The sequence below is a fragment of the Athene noctua genome, chromosome 2, assembly GCF_965140245.1.
Source record: "Athene noctua chromosome 2, bAthNoc1.hap1.1, whole genome shotgun sequence".
Taxonomy (NCBI): domain Eukaryota; kingdom Metazoa; phylum Chordata; class Aves; order Strigiformes; family Strigidae; genus Athene; species Athene noctua.
The window spans coordinates 140,887,766-140,904,989 of NC_134038.1; the positions used below are offsets into that span (position 1 = coordinate 140,887,766).

At 39.8% G+C, this 17,224-nt stretch overlaps 1 protein-coding gene across 1 annotated transcript in view; it reads left to right on the forward strand.

The window, feature by feature from the left end:
* Positions 1–17,224, forward strand: part of CREB5 (cAMP responsive element binding protein 5) — a 257,787-nt gene that overhangs the window by 86,753 nt on the left and 153,810 nt on the right. Inside the window, exon 5 of the mRNA XM_074898084.1 lies at positions 909–1,081. Coding sequence (XP_074754185.1) covers positions 909–1,081 — 173 coding nt within the window. The remainder of the gene's footprint in view (positions 1–908; positions 1,082–17,224) is intronic.

Genomic DNA, 17,224 nt, shown 5'->3' on the forward strand with positions numbered 1-17,224 from the left:
TTTTCCTCTTACTGCTAACAATCCACACGTTGATGCCTGATAGGAAAAATAATGCTCTCAAGGTTACCATATTTTTCATATGTATACACTGTGGGTTATCTCTGGCTTGAGAGTTTTGTTTGTTTTTAAACGCGGGCCAAGTCAAACCCTGCGGTTTAGCAGCAGTGTGTATTGTGTGTGCAGGCATAACAGGAGAGAAGTTTTATTCCATGGTTCCTTCCTTAGTAATATCCTGATCTCTCGTGGCTTGTTCTCACTGTGGATATGAGTTATCTGTGATTTTTTTTTTTTTTTTTAAAGAACTTTTTAAGGGCTCTAAGTTACCTGAAGAAAAGGTTATGTATGTGCAAATACAGTGTTATTATTCTAGGCCTCTGGGATATTATAACTCTACAAAATATATGGAGTCTAATGAAAATGGTTGTTTCGTGATGTACCGTGTACTGTTTGCTACTATGGGACTATAAAACTTGATGTGCTTGTCAGTCTAAGCAGACCTAGTACACAGTAAACAACCCATGTAGTAAATCAAGGTGCCCTGCACTCACCACAGAAGTAGTTTTCAAACAAAATATGTATCGTCTTCAGTTAGGAGAATATGTGCTAAATATCCCCATCGTAAATCACAAGTCAGAATCACAGAAGAGTGATTAGTCAGCTTGCAGGTATTTTTCCATGTATATTGCCCCATAAAAGTAAATAGTTATTTTTCATTTCTTTATCATTGTTAGTTACAATAAGATCTATTGACTTGGGATTTACCAGGAGCCCGTAACTTTTCATATTGCTGATATTTTCAGATTTCTAATTGTATTCCTATAGAACAGAAAACCAAGGTAAGACATTACTTCTCATTTAATTTCTTTTTCATTTTCCTCCACCATCTCCCATTTCCCTTCTCTTCACAGAATATCTCCATGCATAACACAGTTGGAGGAGCAATGGCAGGACCTGGATCTCACCAGCTGACAAATACAAGGATGCCAAACCACGACACCAGCGTTGTGATTCAACAAGCCATGCCATCTCCACAGTCCAGTTCAGTCATTACACAAGCACCTTCCACAAATCGACAGATTGGGTGAGTCCATTTCCATTTTCTCATTTCTCCAGGTCTCTGGCTCTAGCATCTGCATGCAGGACCAGATGTTGTCCCTGTGGTTCTTGAGGTTATGGAGTTTGCACTTGATGCTGCTGGCATGTGGCAAGGACCCCTGCAGCATGTGTTGCAGGCTGCGGGGGAATGGGCAGGTTACTGCATGAACTCCAGACCTGGCACTTTGGTTCAAGAGGGGCAGAATGCTGTACTTGCAGGGAAGTCCTTCTTTCTCCATCCAGTTTTTTGGTTTTATCTGCTTACAGTCAAAGTTCGTGGTGTTTCTATAACTGCTCTCGGAAGAAAGAGAAGGTATTTCTGAAGCTGATCCTTTTGCTTCCTTCAATGGGAATTCTGGGTGCTCAGTGGGATTGGGCTATTTCCTACGTACTCTGTTTAACTGAGGAATGTTAGAAGACAAAATTAAAAGACTATCAAGATAAATGGAGTTTGGCACAGAGACCTCGATGAACAGTTGCTCAATTTGTGATGATGGATCCATATTTATTCCCATAAACTGGAAGTATGGATGCTTATTGTATTGGCTTGAATGCCAATTGTGTGCTCATGTTTGGAGAACTGTGTGAACAGAAATATCCATGTTTTTTACACTCGGTTACTTCCAGCAAACATGAGGTACTCATAAGTCACAATAACTTGTTTTTAATTACAGAAAAACTGCCCAGATGGTTTGAGGGTACAGTTTTTCATCACACAACTCTTAAGAATTTTGGGGGTTTCATGCATGAAAACATATGGATAAAAAGATATATCAGTGAACTCAGAAAGCAGCAGCAGCAGCCTAGATTCATTATCTGTCATTTGTAATTTGGTCACATCCATTATATGATAAGTGCAAAAGCAGTCTCTGTCCCCAGTCATTGTCTAAATAATTGATGAGCAACTTGCAGTCTCTTCAGAGTAAAATCAAGAAGTGAAATCCTGGCACTGAAAACTCAAAAACCAGTTCATGAGTTTTCTTTCAAGATTCTTGACGGCTGGGGGAGGATGTAGACCACAGGCTCTCCGTCTCTCAATTCCATGGTAGCAGGGATGGTCCGTGTTACTGACTGCTCTGTAAGGGCCATACACAGGACATGGATTTGATCCCCTGCCCCAGTTTTGTGCCCCTGGCAAAGCTCCTCTATTTTCTTTTTTACTACTATTTCAGGATTTGGTTCTTAATATAGAAATCTGATAGTTTGGGTCAGGTGAACATATTTGATAGATGTGCCTTTGTATATATTACATATTGACAAAACCACTCTGTTTACCAAGATTTCATGTGCAGAACTATTTGCCTGTGAATCCAAGAAAGTTGTTGTCTTCATATATGTCCCTTTCTGTTCAAGAACAGGGGGCTGTGGGGAGAGGGAGGGAGGAAGAAACAGTTTCCTTTTCAGTTTTAGAAAGAAAAACAGCTGATGCCATTATTTGGGTTAAGGATGATTAAGCCTCTGCTCAAATTGTGACTTAATAAGTCTAGTGGTAATTATGACCCTAATTAAAACCAAAAAAAACCCCAAACAACTTTTAATACCCAGTGGTGAGGTGTTTTATATGGGACTGTACTTGGCTTCCAAACAATTGTTTCTATATAATGAGAAAAAACTGCATGTGGTTTTGCAAGACCCTGTCAGTCAGGTTTTAGGTTTGCGTTGGTTCGGGGCCATGGTGATTAGAATCTCCAAAGTTGGAGGGGTTGAGGATAAAAAGGCCTATTTCCTAGTCAGTGGTGTGTCATTTGGGAAACTTTGTCATGACATATCTTAATTCTCCCCTGTGATTAAATCACATGTTTCCTGAGTCTAAAGCTGCTCTATTGGGAGGCAATTGTCAGCGTTTTAGTCTCTGTGTGACTTGGTATGTGAATGAGACTTATGGTGTGACCTGCAGCATACTCTGTTCCCCATTCTTCCCACTTCCTAGGAGGTTTTGTTTTTTGTTCATGGTGTGTCCTAGGAGATAATTGCTGCATTTTTTACTTCATCTCCTTGCCAAAGTGGTGAGCATCCTTGTTTGTCTTCTTTTCCTTCAGTCTTTTCCCTGTGGTGCCTGTTTTATTTATTCAAAGAACGTATCTTGTCATTTTCATTTATCTTCATCTTATCCTTCTAAATGTGCTAAGAATTATATCCAAAAGTCATTCACGAGGAATACAGACTGGACAATGGTTTTGATATTAGGCAACTGAAGAAAAATCCAGTCGGACTTGGAAAATGTTTGAGTTCTGCAAAGTTTGGTGGGTTTGGTTTGGCCTTACAAAGTTGAGATGGTTCAGCTTTTTAACAAGCCCAAATTCTGAGGTGCTCAAATCAGTGGTTTTGGGTTGAGTCGCCCCCCCACCCCCGCTTTTTTTTTTTTTTTTTTTTTTAAAAAACCATCTGAAGCTGCCCCAAAGGGTAGATGAGTCCTTACCATGGAGAACTGTGCCAGGGAATATGCTGTTTAATGAGCAATAAAACCAGCAGAGAGCAACTGGGTAAAACTCCGAGTTCTGTAAGAGCAGGATCAAGCCCTAAAGGTTATATGGAACCATCTTGTAGCAATATTCTGATTTTTATCACAACCACAAATATTTTAGTGTCAGACTGTGGCCAAGCCACCTGCAAATGTTTGTGATGGCCTTACTCCAATGAAAACAGGGAACAGCAATGAAAGTCTTCATTTAGACCCTGCTTGTGGGCTGTGCTCTAGTAACAGAGAATGGGACCCACCTGTGCCCGCACACAGCTTGTTTCATGGTGAGGAGTGGGTGAGTTCACAGCAGCTGACATTCCCAAGGGATGTAATTTTTCCCTACTTTCTTCTCTCCTTTTTTTCCTCCCTCTCCCTCCATGCCTCTCCCTCTCTCCATGCCTCTCTTTTTTCCGATCCCCTACTCTGGCTCTGGGGGCTTGCATATAAAAGGAGATATTGACACAAGGCATGGGAAAACATGAACGAATGAGCATTGTTGGGCAAGCCTTACTGGCACAGTGTATATACACACATTGTTTCAGGTATTAAGCTTCATCTACTACTGAACAGGCATCCAGCCAGATTAATCAGAAAAGGGAAGAGCATGAAGGTTAATAACTTTAAAAAAAAGACAGGATGCAGTCCCACTTTCCTCCTACCATGTACCTTGGTTGAGAACAAACAGCAACATTATCATTACAGTAAACTGGCAGGTTGGTATCAAGGTCCCAGATAGTATTTATGTGGTGAGGCAGTCTTTAACCTTCTTGCCATCCCTCCTCCCTCTCCCCCAAGCCTTTAGCATGTGGGAGGAATGCTGTAACTAGTAACTACTTGCGCTGATGAAAAATCAGTTGAGGAACACTTAGCAATGAAGGGAGTCTTTGGCTGATTAATAGCACATCATTTAGAGATAAGATACATGGAGGAAAAGCAGTAAGGCATATGGAGGAAGGGGAGAAAAAATGATACAAGACATACATTTGTCAAAGGTATAGAAAGGCAGATAAGCTGAATCAGCTGAAGATATGGGACTCTGAACTAGGCTGTACAATAGCAGTGTTTGTCTTATTTTTTAAAATAACTCAGTTTTTTCAGTGACTGACTATTCAGCAAGGTATGTGAAAATTACGGTCAGACAAATTGGCGACAACACCGTACTCTGGTTGCTTTATCTGGGCACATCTTTTGCTAGGTAAGATGTCTTTTTCAGACCAGCAAAGACTGTAGGTGGCTGCAGCCTAACAGCTTAGCATTCCTGAAGAAAGTAACCTGCTTCTGTTTTTCAAGGTAGTAGCAAACCTAACTAGTAATTATTCCAGCTTGAAACTCACTGGTACAGCTCTGTAGCTGCAAGGGAACACAGAACGACTGAGGGTTGTCACAGAACCAGCAAGTTGTTAATGTTGTACTGTAATGGAGAGGGAGACATGAGTCCAATTTCAGTGAACTCAGGCTCCAAAGTGGACATAGAGCGCTAACCATGTGATGTAGATTATCTGTTTTCAAAGTGTTGTAGAGCATTTTAATCAAGATAAGATGGTCTTCTGGCACAGCATCAGAAGGAAAAAATTGCAACCACATTTGGTGAAATGCAAGCAGGTAGGAGAAGGCAACAAAAGGGGTTTGGAAGATGCCTCTGGTGCCTGTATGTACTGAAGAATCATGGTATCAATGGGAGGACAGCCTTTCAGTCCCCACATGCAGCATTCATTTTAACACCTATGCGTTTCCTTCCTGTTCCTCTCTCTTCCCTCTCATGATGCCATACGTCTCTCTCTGCTTCCAGATTATCATATTTTCAAGGGGTTGAATGTTTTCCAAACAGAGGGGTATGGGAAATGGCATGGTCATGAAAATTGCATGTAATGAGACCAACAGAGGTTTGGTGACACAATGAGGAGCAGACTTGTTGTGACTGGCCTTGGAGATTTGGAAAATTAAAAAAATTCTCAGATACAGTCTTAATCTGAGGGAACCAAGGTGGCAGAAGGACAGAACTCCTCTGTGGCAAACACAGGAGTTTTACCATAGCAGCAAGCTATCTGAGACTGCAGCTGCTGGTTGTGTTCTCAGAGTATCCTGCTATCTTCCTTTATAGCTTGAGGAAAGAGAAAAGACTCCTATAAGAGATGTTCACAGGCAAAAACCCTTCCATAATGCAGCCAGTTCTGGAAGGCACTTGGAATTGGCTGGTAACTCAGAAGGGTGTTTGCACATGCTAGAGAAAGTATCTCTTTAAGCTCCTGGTAAGTTGGAGGAGTGCATGGCATTAAAGAAGCTGTGAAATTATGTGCTTTTATTAAATTCAAAGACCACTTCCCTTTCTAGGAAACCTGGGATAAAAGCCTCTGTTCCAACTCATGTATTTGAACTGAAGCACCACAGTATGTTGTGAGATGAGAAGAAATGTGCAGTGAGAGGTGAATCAAATGACTTCTCTATTATTTGATCACGTCCATTCTGTAGCCTTGGTTGCACAGGATTTAACATCAGTTAGATCACTGGAAGGGGAGGAAAAGGGAGAGGTGGGAAATGGGAACATCTGACAGTGTGGTTCTGTCCAAGTATTTGTTTTCTTTGTACTCAAAGTTGGACTTTAGGCCCTGTTTGATGCTTCTGCTTCTTTTTCTTCTGTTTATGCTAAGACATGTTTTCTGTAGTCCCCTCTACTACACTGACCTTGGCCAACCTTACATGGAAACCCATCAAGCCACATGTGCGCAGTAGCCACAAGTCTCTGGGAAGCTCGGGTGAATTACTTAGGAAATTATTATAAGTGAGCTGTTCACAGAAACAATTTGTTTCGTAGCTTACAACTAGTAGACAGTGTGATGTGGGAAAAAAATGGAGTCTGATAGATGGATTCCTCTCAATCTGTTTCATCCCTTTGAGCCAGCTGGTGCCCAGGTCCACACATTGACCTGCAGACTGAACCGTGCCGCTCTGTGTGTGATGTTTGGAAGCCTTGCCTGCTCCCCATCCTCCCCTGTTGTTTGCATCGGCGTGTTCAGGAGCTGCTGACTCAATCTCTCCTGACACTGCTAAGTCAGGAAGAAAAAGAGCAAACAGTACCGATCTGTGTGTCAGACACAGCACAAAGGGGTGATTGCTCATGACATCTCTTCTATCCCCAGCCACATACTCCTGTGCCTTCCCAAAAAGTCTTTCTTACTGTAAGGTCTAGGGAGGGATTGGAAAATACTGACATATATCAAGATGACTTTCAGGGGACTGAAAGGAGGATCATTAGCCAGGTAATAAATAGCCTGACAACTAGGAATGGAGACAGTTCAGTGTGTTTCTTATCTGACTTGAAGTCAACTGTTACCCTGAAAGTTATGCACTTGTTACACATGTTGGTTAAATTTATTAATGAACACAGTATTTTATGCCTCATACTTTCTACTTGACAAAAGTCCTAAGCTTATTAGAAATGTTGCTTGTTCACAGCAAGACGACCAAAAAAAAGTGTTAGTGATATTGTGTGACTCGCTAGCTACTGACTCTTAGTAGGATTGCTGCCTTCAGTTATGAAGAGAAACCAGCTTTTTCCCTCTCCTGATGGTTGCTTCAGATAGGCAATGAAACCACATTCAAGCCAATTCTTATATAAGTGGTTTCTAATAAATAGATCATGATGTTTCCAATCTGGAAAGCTCGTCCTGCCCAAGAACTATAGGAAATCAAGGTCAGAATAGTGTACTGCACCCATGACTGTATCTGAACAGAAATACCAAGCTTTCACAGGCGTAGGTTGGCTCTCACATCAGAATAAGTAATAAATAGGACTTAAATATGATATACAGAAGTTGGAGGATATGGCATTGATTGCCTAATTTTAGTGGCTGGAATCTCTTACGTACCTCCCATATATAGAGATAAATATATATATAAATACACTGTATAAATCTTCTTTAAAGGTGTTATCAAAATTTATAGTCAGAGCTTCTGATTTATATGACTCTTTGAACTAAAACAGATGTAAAATCATTTTTGGATGGAAGAGGATCTCAGAGTTGCAGTGGGTTTGATGTGGCAGATCAAGCTTTCCTAGACCAGAAGTGATCATTAGAGTTCTGCACAGCTGAATTGCATAGCTCTGCTCTTCATCACAGGTTTGCACTTAACTTGCCATGATGCATGATTCTAGTATGTGTTTTATCCAAGTGTCAGCCTGTTTGACAGGTAACTAAGCCACAGTAAAACACTAACTCAAAAAATTTGTCTGGTGTAAGGGTTTTTCTTTTATTATTTCTTTCTTTTGGTTTTATTTAAGAGAATAATTTTCAGGTTCCAGAGAAATAGCAAGCTTTGGGATGTTGCCTCACACCATGTCAGCTTGGAGGGGGGCTTAAATGTTTGCTAGTGGTGGCACAATGGCTATAACAAGTGAGTAAAAAGTGAAAAACTTTATGTGCAAAGATCTCCGATAAAAATTTAGTTGCTCGCTAAGAAGTGATGTTTTTATCTGTTTCAGTAAGGGAATTGGCATTGATATGCTGAACAGAAACCACTTCAGTTTTACATGGCTTGTCTTGCCAGTGTATTTTTGAATGCTTTCAAAGGGATATAAAAGCATACTGTAAGTTAGTAAAGTGCTAATGTTGTGTTATTTTTTTTTTAAGCTGGTACCTGGCTGAAAACCAATGACAATAGCTCAGGAAAACCACAGAAATTATAGACTATGTGTAAAGTGTACAGATCCTATTTTACCACCTGTAAAAGTAGGCCTCCCTATTAATTGATGAGTTGAGTTTTTGAAATCGGTGGTACAGTATGGTCCCATGTAAGGCATATAGATGGTTTTATTTGTACTTATGGACAGACCAAATACACGTTTCAACAAAACCCCAAACAGACCAATTTAAATCAAAAGTATAGATAGATCTAAGATGACAACATCACCAAAATGACTTCTTTTAAACAGATGAAATGATGCTTGATTTAGAAGGAAAAAAGAATTTAAGTAATTCTGTCATTTTGGAGACCTTCTAGCAAAGTTCTACATGGTAAGTCATAATTTTAAAGTCTTTCAGCAATGTTTATTAAAAAATTGCTGAGGAACTGGTGTCTAGACAGAACCTGCAGGTAGATTGAGAAGTGTTCATTTTGATGCGTGCGGGAAGAGCGTTCCTTGGAAGAAGAAACAAATTAGAGTGCGTTTTAGAAACATTTGCTGCTGTGAGCATCTGTATTCTGCCAACAGGGACATTTATTCTGAGGTCACATAAATGAAGTGGAATTTTGCCAGTAAAAGAAGGGGTTGTGTTACTCCAGTTGTAAGATTCAGGTCCTAATTGGTTTATGAAATGAAGGGGGCAATCTTTGAGCTATTAGCAGCTTCCTCTGCTGCAAGTGAAGTGGATCACAGCTGTTCTGATAGGGTCCATAAAAAATTGGAGAAGTAATAAAATGTTTTCAGTGGACAATTCTCCAAATGAGTGAAATCCAAATCCCTAGCTTATTTGACAGTCTTTAGAGAATTGTATATACTTCCTAGGGAATTCTGATTTATATTATGTTACTTTAATTCTTTTACCACAGTGTCCAGGCTGACCAGTGCTGTAATGTAAGAGCTCAAAGTAACATTCTTTTCAACCCTACAAATTGAAATACAGTGTGTACATATCAAACATTTAATATATGTATTTTTAAAAGTGCCTATTGCTCATTTGCTACCTTTTCTTGCTTGTGTCTTTATACCTTTGTTCTCCTCATCTCTTGCTCTTTTTTGTAAGACTAAAAAAAAAGCATGGTTAGCATCAAATGATCCTAGACGAAATTTTTTCTGATGCTTCTAGTCCCATGATTTCTTCAATGAAAATAGTAGCTTTTGCTCTTCATAAGTTTTCTTCAAGCAACTTAAAATTTTCTAGACCTAGTTAGAAGTCAGATATGTTAATCCTGACTTCTCCGCAGAGCAATTGTTCTGAACCATTTGTTCAGTTCATGGCAGTTTTAAGAGTGATTATGTACATCTAATAAACCCTAAAGATCCTTGGTGTGGATTCAACTAAAACCTGACATTTTTTATATCACTGTATATGTTGAGGAATTCACAGTTGTCCGTGAAGATGGTTCAGTGCTCATTTAGAGCTCTGTTCTCAGCATTACCGGCATTAAGCATTTTTGTTCAGGGCCTCAAAGTCTTTAAATATATATTTTTCTTTTTCTCTCACAGAAATGCCTGTGATTTCCCAGGCAAAGACAGGATGACCCTACCTTTGAAAGTAAGATGACCTAAAAAGAATGCAAATAGAGAACACAATGAGAAATTTCTTAAGGAGTAATGATTTGGGTTTCCAGGTTGCTTAAATCTTAGCTTATTGTGTTTCAAGCTCACACTGCTGTGAGCATCCACTTTCACACCTGTAGCTGGGCATTTATGCAATGTATTATTGAAGATTCTCCCTTTACATTAGTCCTTGTATGGCAGATGTTGCTTGTCATATCTTAGATAGGCTGCTGTCTCTGGTGTCTATAGAGCAACCATGCCACTGCTCTTCAGCTGTAAGGTGCTGTCTGGAGGGGCCTGTGATCTTTTAAGCAAGTGCTAGCTACAGTTGAATATCTAGCTTCCTTTTCTGGCAAATGGTTTCTCATACCACATGTCTCTGGCTTGTAACATGCAGTAGGGTTGTCCCATGTGTTGCATAGGAAGATGTTTAAGACATGCTCAGATCTGAATGGTGATGCTCTCCTGGAGCATCTGGGCAGAACTGCATTCAGAAAGCTTTCCTGACATACTCATGGGTAAATCTTGTGTTATCATCAAGTGTTTTGGTGCTGTTACTGGTAACTGCTCCTGGAGAGATGAACTGCTGACTTAATGTGCCTGGAGGAATGTCTCTTTGGATATGTTGGACTTCATTAATTCATTATCCCTACGAGTTGTTGATGTAACTTTTTTGGGCAGCACATGTAAATAAGCATTATGAAAGTGGGCAAAAGGCAGTAGTAGTTTTTCGATATTCAACAAGAAGGTCTGTTAAACTTCAACAGTCAGGCTGTTATGGATGGCTGATCCTGGTTGAAATACTGCTACAGCATTTGAAGGCATGAGCTGGAACTGGTAAACAAATGAGACCAAATTTGAATGAATTTCCTATTATTTTTCTCAGTTTGTGATTGCTTTGAGTGATTTTGTTTGTCTGAGGTTACATGGCACAAGTATTAAACTAAGCCCATGCTGAAAATATGTGGTCAGTAGATTACACAATCAGAGCCAGTTAATATATACACCAAATGGAAGAGTCGTGTGGAAAACTTTACCTCTTTACAATTAATTTCCTTTTTAGTCTGTTTTAATTTCTTTTTTCTCTACAGTCCTTTGCAGGTCCAGAGGAAAGAGACCTAGAGTGTCTTTGAATTGTTTCTGATCTGTGGGGAAATAAAATAGGAAGCAGAATAATATTTCTACTGTGAAGTAGCAAAGAAAGCTGGAAGAAAGCAGTTAGTGAGTTCCCTTTGTGCCATACTAAATGGATGTGGAGAAAGATATGGATTCTGGGCTCCATGACAAGGAAGAAAATCCATACTTGCTTCCAAATTTTCCCCTGGCCTCTATATAGTTCTATTGTTCCAATAAGAAATTTGTGACTCAGAGGATTTATTCAAAATCTATATAAAACATAATAGGCAAAGTTCATTCCAGAAGCCATCAAGTGAAACTATATTTCTCTGTGGGGAAAGCTGGGGTCCCTTCCAGTCTGGTCTTTTTCTGTACACAGCCTAGTAGCATGGAGCTTTTTGTTGCACGTTAATGCAACATCAAGGGTTGTGGAGCTCTAACTCCTATAAAGCAAATGCTAGAAACAGTATTGGACCCAAGCAGAACCCATAAATGCAGAGGGAAGCAGAAACCCATATATAAAAGAAAACGGGTTGAGAACAAAAGCAAAAAACCACATTTCAAACCTCAAGGGGAAAAAAAAAATCAATTTTTGTTTTGGAGGAAACATCTTTGGAAATGTTCAATTTTCCTTATGACCAAGTTGGGAAGTTGTAAGATGTGTCCTTGAAGATGGTGTAAATGACTCCAAGCCAAAAAAACTATTCCACGTTGACAGTAAAAACCCACCAGTGAGGAATACATTTCCTTCTTACTCCTCCTGCTTGCCCATTACAGGAACAGGAAAATAGAGACACCCTTGCCATGTTTACAGGCCCTGCCTTGTTATTTGTATGACGGACAGAGAGCTAAAAGCTGTATTGCCAACACTGCTTATTGGAAAAGCCTGGAACTAATTAAGGGACCTCATTTGTTAGTGCTCATATGTTCACCGGTGGAAATTACTTAGGAGAACTGTTCTACCAGTACAGAACAGTGCTCTGTAGAACTGTAGAAAAATGACAAAGGCAACAACAGCTTTGGGGGAATGGCATGAAAAATATTAACCCCGCAAAATTTACTACACTGACTCTCAAATTATTATTTTTTTCTTGTCTTCCAGTGGGGAAAAGAGAATGTAATTTGCCTGAACTAGATGATGACCTGTAATGTTTTTACTTGTTACTGATTTACTTACTTGAATGAAATTTACGAATTGCAGAGGAAGTTTTAGTTGAGTAATTTTCAATATTGGGTTTAGTTGTTTTATTACTGGGTCTGCTGAGTGTTGCTTTCTATGGTGTCTTTTCCCAAGAAGTATAGGCTCTATGAATCTTTTTCATGCTACTTTTTCAAAATTGAGGCTGTGCCTTCCAAAACCAAGAAAACAAGCTACGCAGGCAAAGGGACTTGTAGTATTTCAGCACGCTGCTCCCTTTCTCCCTACATTTCTCCTGAGCTGTCTGCTTAATTCCAGATCTGCTCCCACAAGCTGACACAGGTCTTTGTTTACAAGTTGGGTCACAGGATATGAGATGAGTATACCTGTTGTACAGTGCCTTCCTTGTTGCTGAGATATGATGTGCTTTTCTGGATGGGAAGCAGCAGTATTGTTTCACTCCAGGAAGGCATATATGTGGCACAGTGTGGTGCATCAGAGAGGAGAGTTGATGAGTAAATGAGTCATTGTCATTAAGGCAACAGAGTGTATTGTCAAAAGAAAAAAAAATACGATCCAAAATAAGTTGAAGATCAATCTCTGAAGATTTTGGGCTCTCTTGTAATTTCTGTTTGCAGTTGCTTCGTATCATGTAGTGTGTGTTGGATGCATTCTCTGTTTTGACATTTGCTGTGACAGGGCAAGGCATACATACGTACACATGCTCCTGTTGGTTTTTTAGCATATGAGATCACTTATGTTTGCACCTAGATGCTCTCTTTCCTTCCGGTTCTCTATTTTTGCAGAGTTGTGAGGGGACATACTCTTTTCCTACAAGTTGTGACATTTCCACTCCCGGTTCAATGGTAGCTTCAGGTTTCAAACTTGCAGCCTAAAAATGAGCTATGTTAAAGGGCTGTTACTGTCAAGAATAAAGCCATGTACTGTAACTGAGGGTAATCAGTTTGGATCACATTTGCAGATTCTTTATATTAGCTTTATCAGGTTGGGCCATCAGAGAGCAGATAGACAGGTAAGACTGAAAGACCTCTGAACCCAATTAAAGTTGTACCACAAAGAAATCAAATTCATGTGGTTTACATTTCGGAAAGTTACATTTGGTGGGCTGTACTTACTTTTCTTCTGTAACCTAATGCAGACCATGTGAACATTTGAAACGCTTTTAACAGTTAAACCAGCTCAAATAACACAGAACCAGAGCAGCAATAAAGAATGAATTAAGACTGATTGCAACTACAGCCAATTTTTTTTTCTCTTAAAGAAATATAAATGAGTGATATATTTAAAAACTACCATATATATATATAGTAATTTTGTCTTCAGCTTTTAGTGTGACAATAGCCATTTTCTTATCTTTTAAAATAAATGTTTGGTTTAAAAAACAATCCTAAACCCACAGTCTTTTATTTGCAGTGTTTTGGGGTGAGCTTGGATGTGCTGTGGAACCACAGATATTCCCACTGATGCACATAGTTTAGGAATTGGTCATACAGCTCTGAGATAATCCTGAGGAGCTGACATTTAAAATACTTGGCATGATAAGAGCATGCGTATGTGAGGATAAGAAAATAGGTGTTTTATTTGCAGTCCCTTTTCTTAAAACCAATAGATGTGTGTGCAGCTTTTCGTCCACAAACACTCACTGGTGTTAGATAGGCTTTATGTGTGGAGCAAACAGACGTTCAGCTGGTGCAGACTGGTATGTGTTCAGTTTCTCTATTTGCTGAACAAAGAGACTGAATGAAAGTCCTGAAGCCTCCAGAAGACTTGGCTAGAGGTGCACAGTGCCAAATGTGCCTGTGTCCTGCAGCTAATTTCAGGAAGGTGATGCAGTTTACATCCAAAGGGAACGAAATGACTGGCTTAGCACCAGGATCATTCAATGAATCAGATTCCTCATTTTTGCTGTGTAACAATGATTTTCTAGGACTCTGGGAGGTCTTCCTGGCATTGGGGGGAGTGATCAGGCCCACAGATCTTGTCTGTGTTATATCCTTTCCTGAAGGAAGAACTTCCTAGGGCCCCAACCCTTTCCTAGTATCTCCAAGACACTGAAATGCAAACCTCGTGCCATTCTGCTTTTTGGCACAGAGCCACCTGGCTATCAGCAACTGAGCCCGGCTTCCTGGCTCTGGAGCACGACTGCTAGCCTGAGTGGATACAGCACGTTTCCCCCAACAGCTGTCCTGATGTGTCTGTGTGTACAACAGCTTTCCTCGCTGCTCCTTGTGTAGAGCTGGCTGCTCTGTTGTCTTTACTGCCCCCCCCCCCCCCCCCCCCCCCCCCCCTACTTTTGGGGCTGATGTGGCAGAGAGCATGTTCAGACACAGGGCTCTCAATTTGACCTGATTGAAAACCAAGGGTGTGTATCACTGAGACTTTTTTGTGACTGCTGTTCTTCCATGGGTCACAGTTGGCAATTCAGAAGCTTTCCTCCTCTCCCTGGGGTGAACAGCTTGAAGATCTGCTCTCATGCTTACTTTCGAGAAGCAATTAGAGAGGAAAGATCTGTGTTGATTTTTTTTTTTTTTTTTTTTTAAATATTAGTTACAAGTGTAGCAAACCACTTGTTTTCTGTAAAGGAATCTCCCTTGTATCACCATGTTCAAGCAGTGGCTGATGTACTGCTCATGAAATGCAAAGCTGTTTCAAGGTGTTAATGCTGGGAGCTGCCATTGCTAATTCTCAGAAGTGGTGGGACTCCATCTGCACCAATGCACAGAGACTGTTCTGCTCTGTGGAGACCAGAACTGGCACACTCCCTGCTCTCTCTCGCTTTTGTTATATATGGGGCTTGACGGGGTAGTTCAAAATGTTTGCATGGAACTGGGAAGAGAGGGTTGTATCCTGGGAAGGTTAAAATGGGAAAATGGCTGCTACTTCTAACACTGCCCTCATCACTCAGAGATGAAGAAAAACAGAAGTCTTCTGTTCTTTAGAGAACAGACACTGTAAAGGGGGAAAACACGTTCTGATTATAAGAACAACAGAAAATCCATCAAAGAATAGATTAAATCAAGTGGATGTTGGATGATGGACAGAAAGGAGTGTCAGAAATTATTAAAGTGCTAGCCTGGACCTAGGAAAGTTCACTGTGGTTTCTTGTTCACTACTGATTCCTTTATGATCTTTGGCAAAATTCTTGGCCTCTCTCGATTTAGTTCACCAACTGTAAAATATGGAAAAAAATACTCCTTCACCTTACAGGAATGTTAAAAGGAATTTAGGTATTACAGGAACAGAAAGTAAATAGGTTCCTCTGATACAACATCTTGGATGGTTGATGTAATTGAACATCAGGATTTTTTCTGAATATATGGTTCTTTGCCACAGAAATAGAGAAGAAGGATAGTATTATGTCATCATGTTTGAAATAATGTACTCTTAATTTCTTGGAAGCTCAAATGTACTGCAGAAGATGCTTTAAACAGAGTGAGAAAAATCAGAATGCTTATACTAGACTTTCTCCAGACATTGTGACAATCTAGTCCTTGTCAGGGCAGAGGGGTTGGACTAGATGGTCTTTAAAGGTCCCCTCCAGCCCAAACCATTCTATGATTCTATGATCTGCAGAAAATAAATTGAAATGGAAATTAATAATCAGACATGTTTTGTAAAGGTAATAGAATGCTAATACACATAAGAAACATAACAAAAAGTAATTTCCTTTAACTTTTCAAAATCAAGATAAAACAAGAGCTAGTAAACATTAAGACTGGTTTCAAAGGAGTTCAACATATTCAAGTGTATGAGGAATTTAATTTTCTTTCTCTCCCTTTCTTCCTTATCCATTAAAATAAATTTGTTAATGTCCTGTTGAATCAGACATTCACAAATCCTGCAAACACTGATTTTTCTTTCTAAAAAGTATTATGCTTCAGTTATTTTTCCTTCCTCATTCTAGTTAATTAATTCTATTAGAATATCCCCCAAAGACTCTTAAACAGACCCCATTCTTTGCAAAATATCAAAAAATGAGTTTTATATCAAGAGAAGTACAAGCCTACAATCCTCTCCCTTGTCTTCAGTTGCTCTATTACATGCTTTCTTCTGTGTCTTTAGAAGGTATCCATTCATTCATCATCTTTTGTGTGTGTGTTTTCCTTGTTTTCCCTAGACTGGGCTATGCAAACTGTCTTAGTGGCAGACAGACTCTGAGGAAGCTTTCCATCCTAATTCCTTTCCATTAATGAAAGTTATGAAGCACTGCCAGTGTGCATAATTCCTGTAAAACAGAAGTAAAATGAAAGCAATATGCTTCCCTAACCCCTCTCCTTCCATGGGGCGAGTCAGATACACAACAGATAAAAGTGACACTACGACAGCAAATGTTAGAGGCGTATCCATGCAGACTATTTAAATCAGACAGAGCATTTTAGAAAGGAAGGTAATTAAGTTCTCTCATACATCCAGAGGAACTCTTTTTCTTCCCTCTAAAAGAGGGAAAGAGTCTGCTGAACTCCATGAGCTCCTCTGTGGCCTTCAGTGGACAGTCTGCAGTGGTCTCACAGGGCAGCTGGAAAGTTGATTAGAGACTATAGAAAAATGCTGTGTGTGCTATCATACCAACAAACGTGAGCTTCTCATTAGGGTATGATATTACCAAGCTAAAGGTATAAGAGAAGAAATCTCTTATGCTATACCCTGAAAATACCTAGCTTCTGTGAGCAGGGGCACACCAAATACAAACACTAGATTGTTCAGCAACCCTTCAAAATAAAAACCCTTTCTAAAATAATTTCCACCTGGTGTGCTTTCTAGGCTCTTAGAACAGATTGCTCCAAGACTACTTTATGTCTTTTGTTTTTTTCTAACAAGCTATTAACAGCAGATGAAGAATAACACCCTCCAAACAATTAATGCAGCCTGGGGCCTAACCAGAAAAATCATTATTTCCAAAAAGTCATATTGACAGAGCTGCTGCAGCAACCTTTCAAAGCTGCACCCACATCCGACGACAACAACAATAAAACACTGTGCTATTTTTCTTACCTCGTAAAGTTGTCATCTCAGCATAGCTAAACATTTAGTTGCCACCCAGCCCGTAAACATCCTTATGTGGAGAAGGTTATCAAATAGGTCATTGAGAAGCAGCTCTCACATTATCTAGAGTATTATCTAGAGCCCTCAGATTTCCTGGAGCCCTTTCAATCTG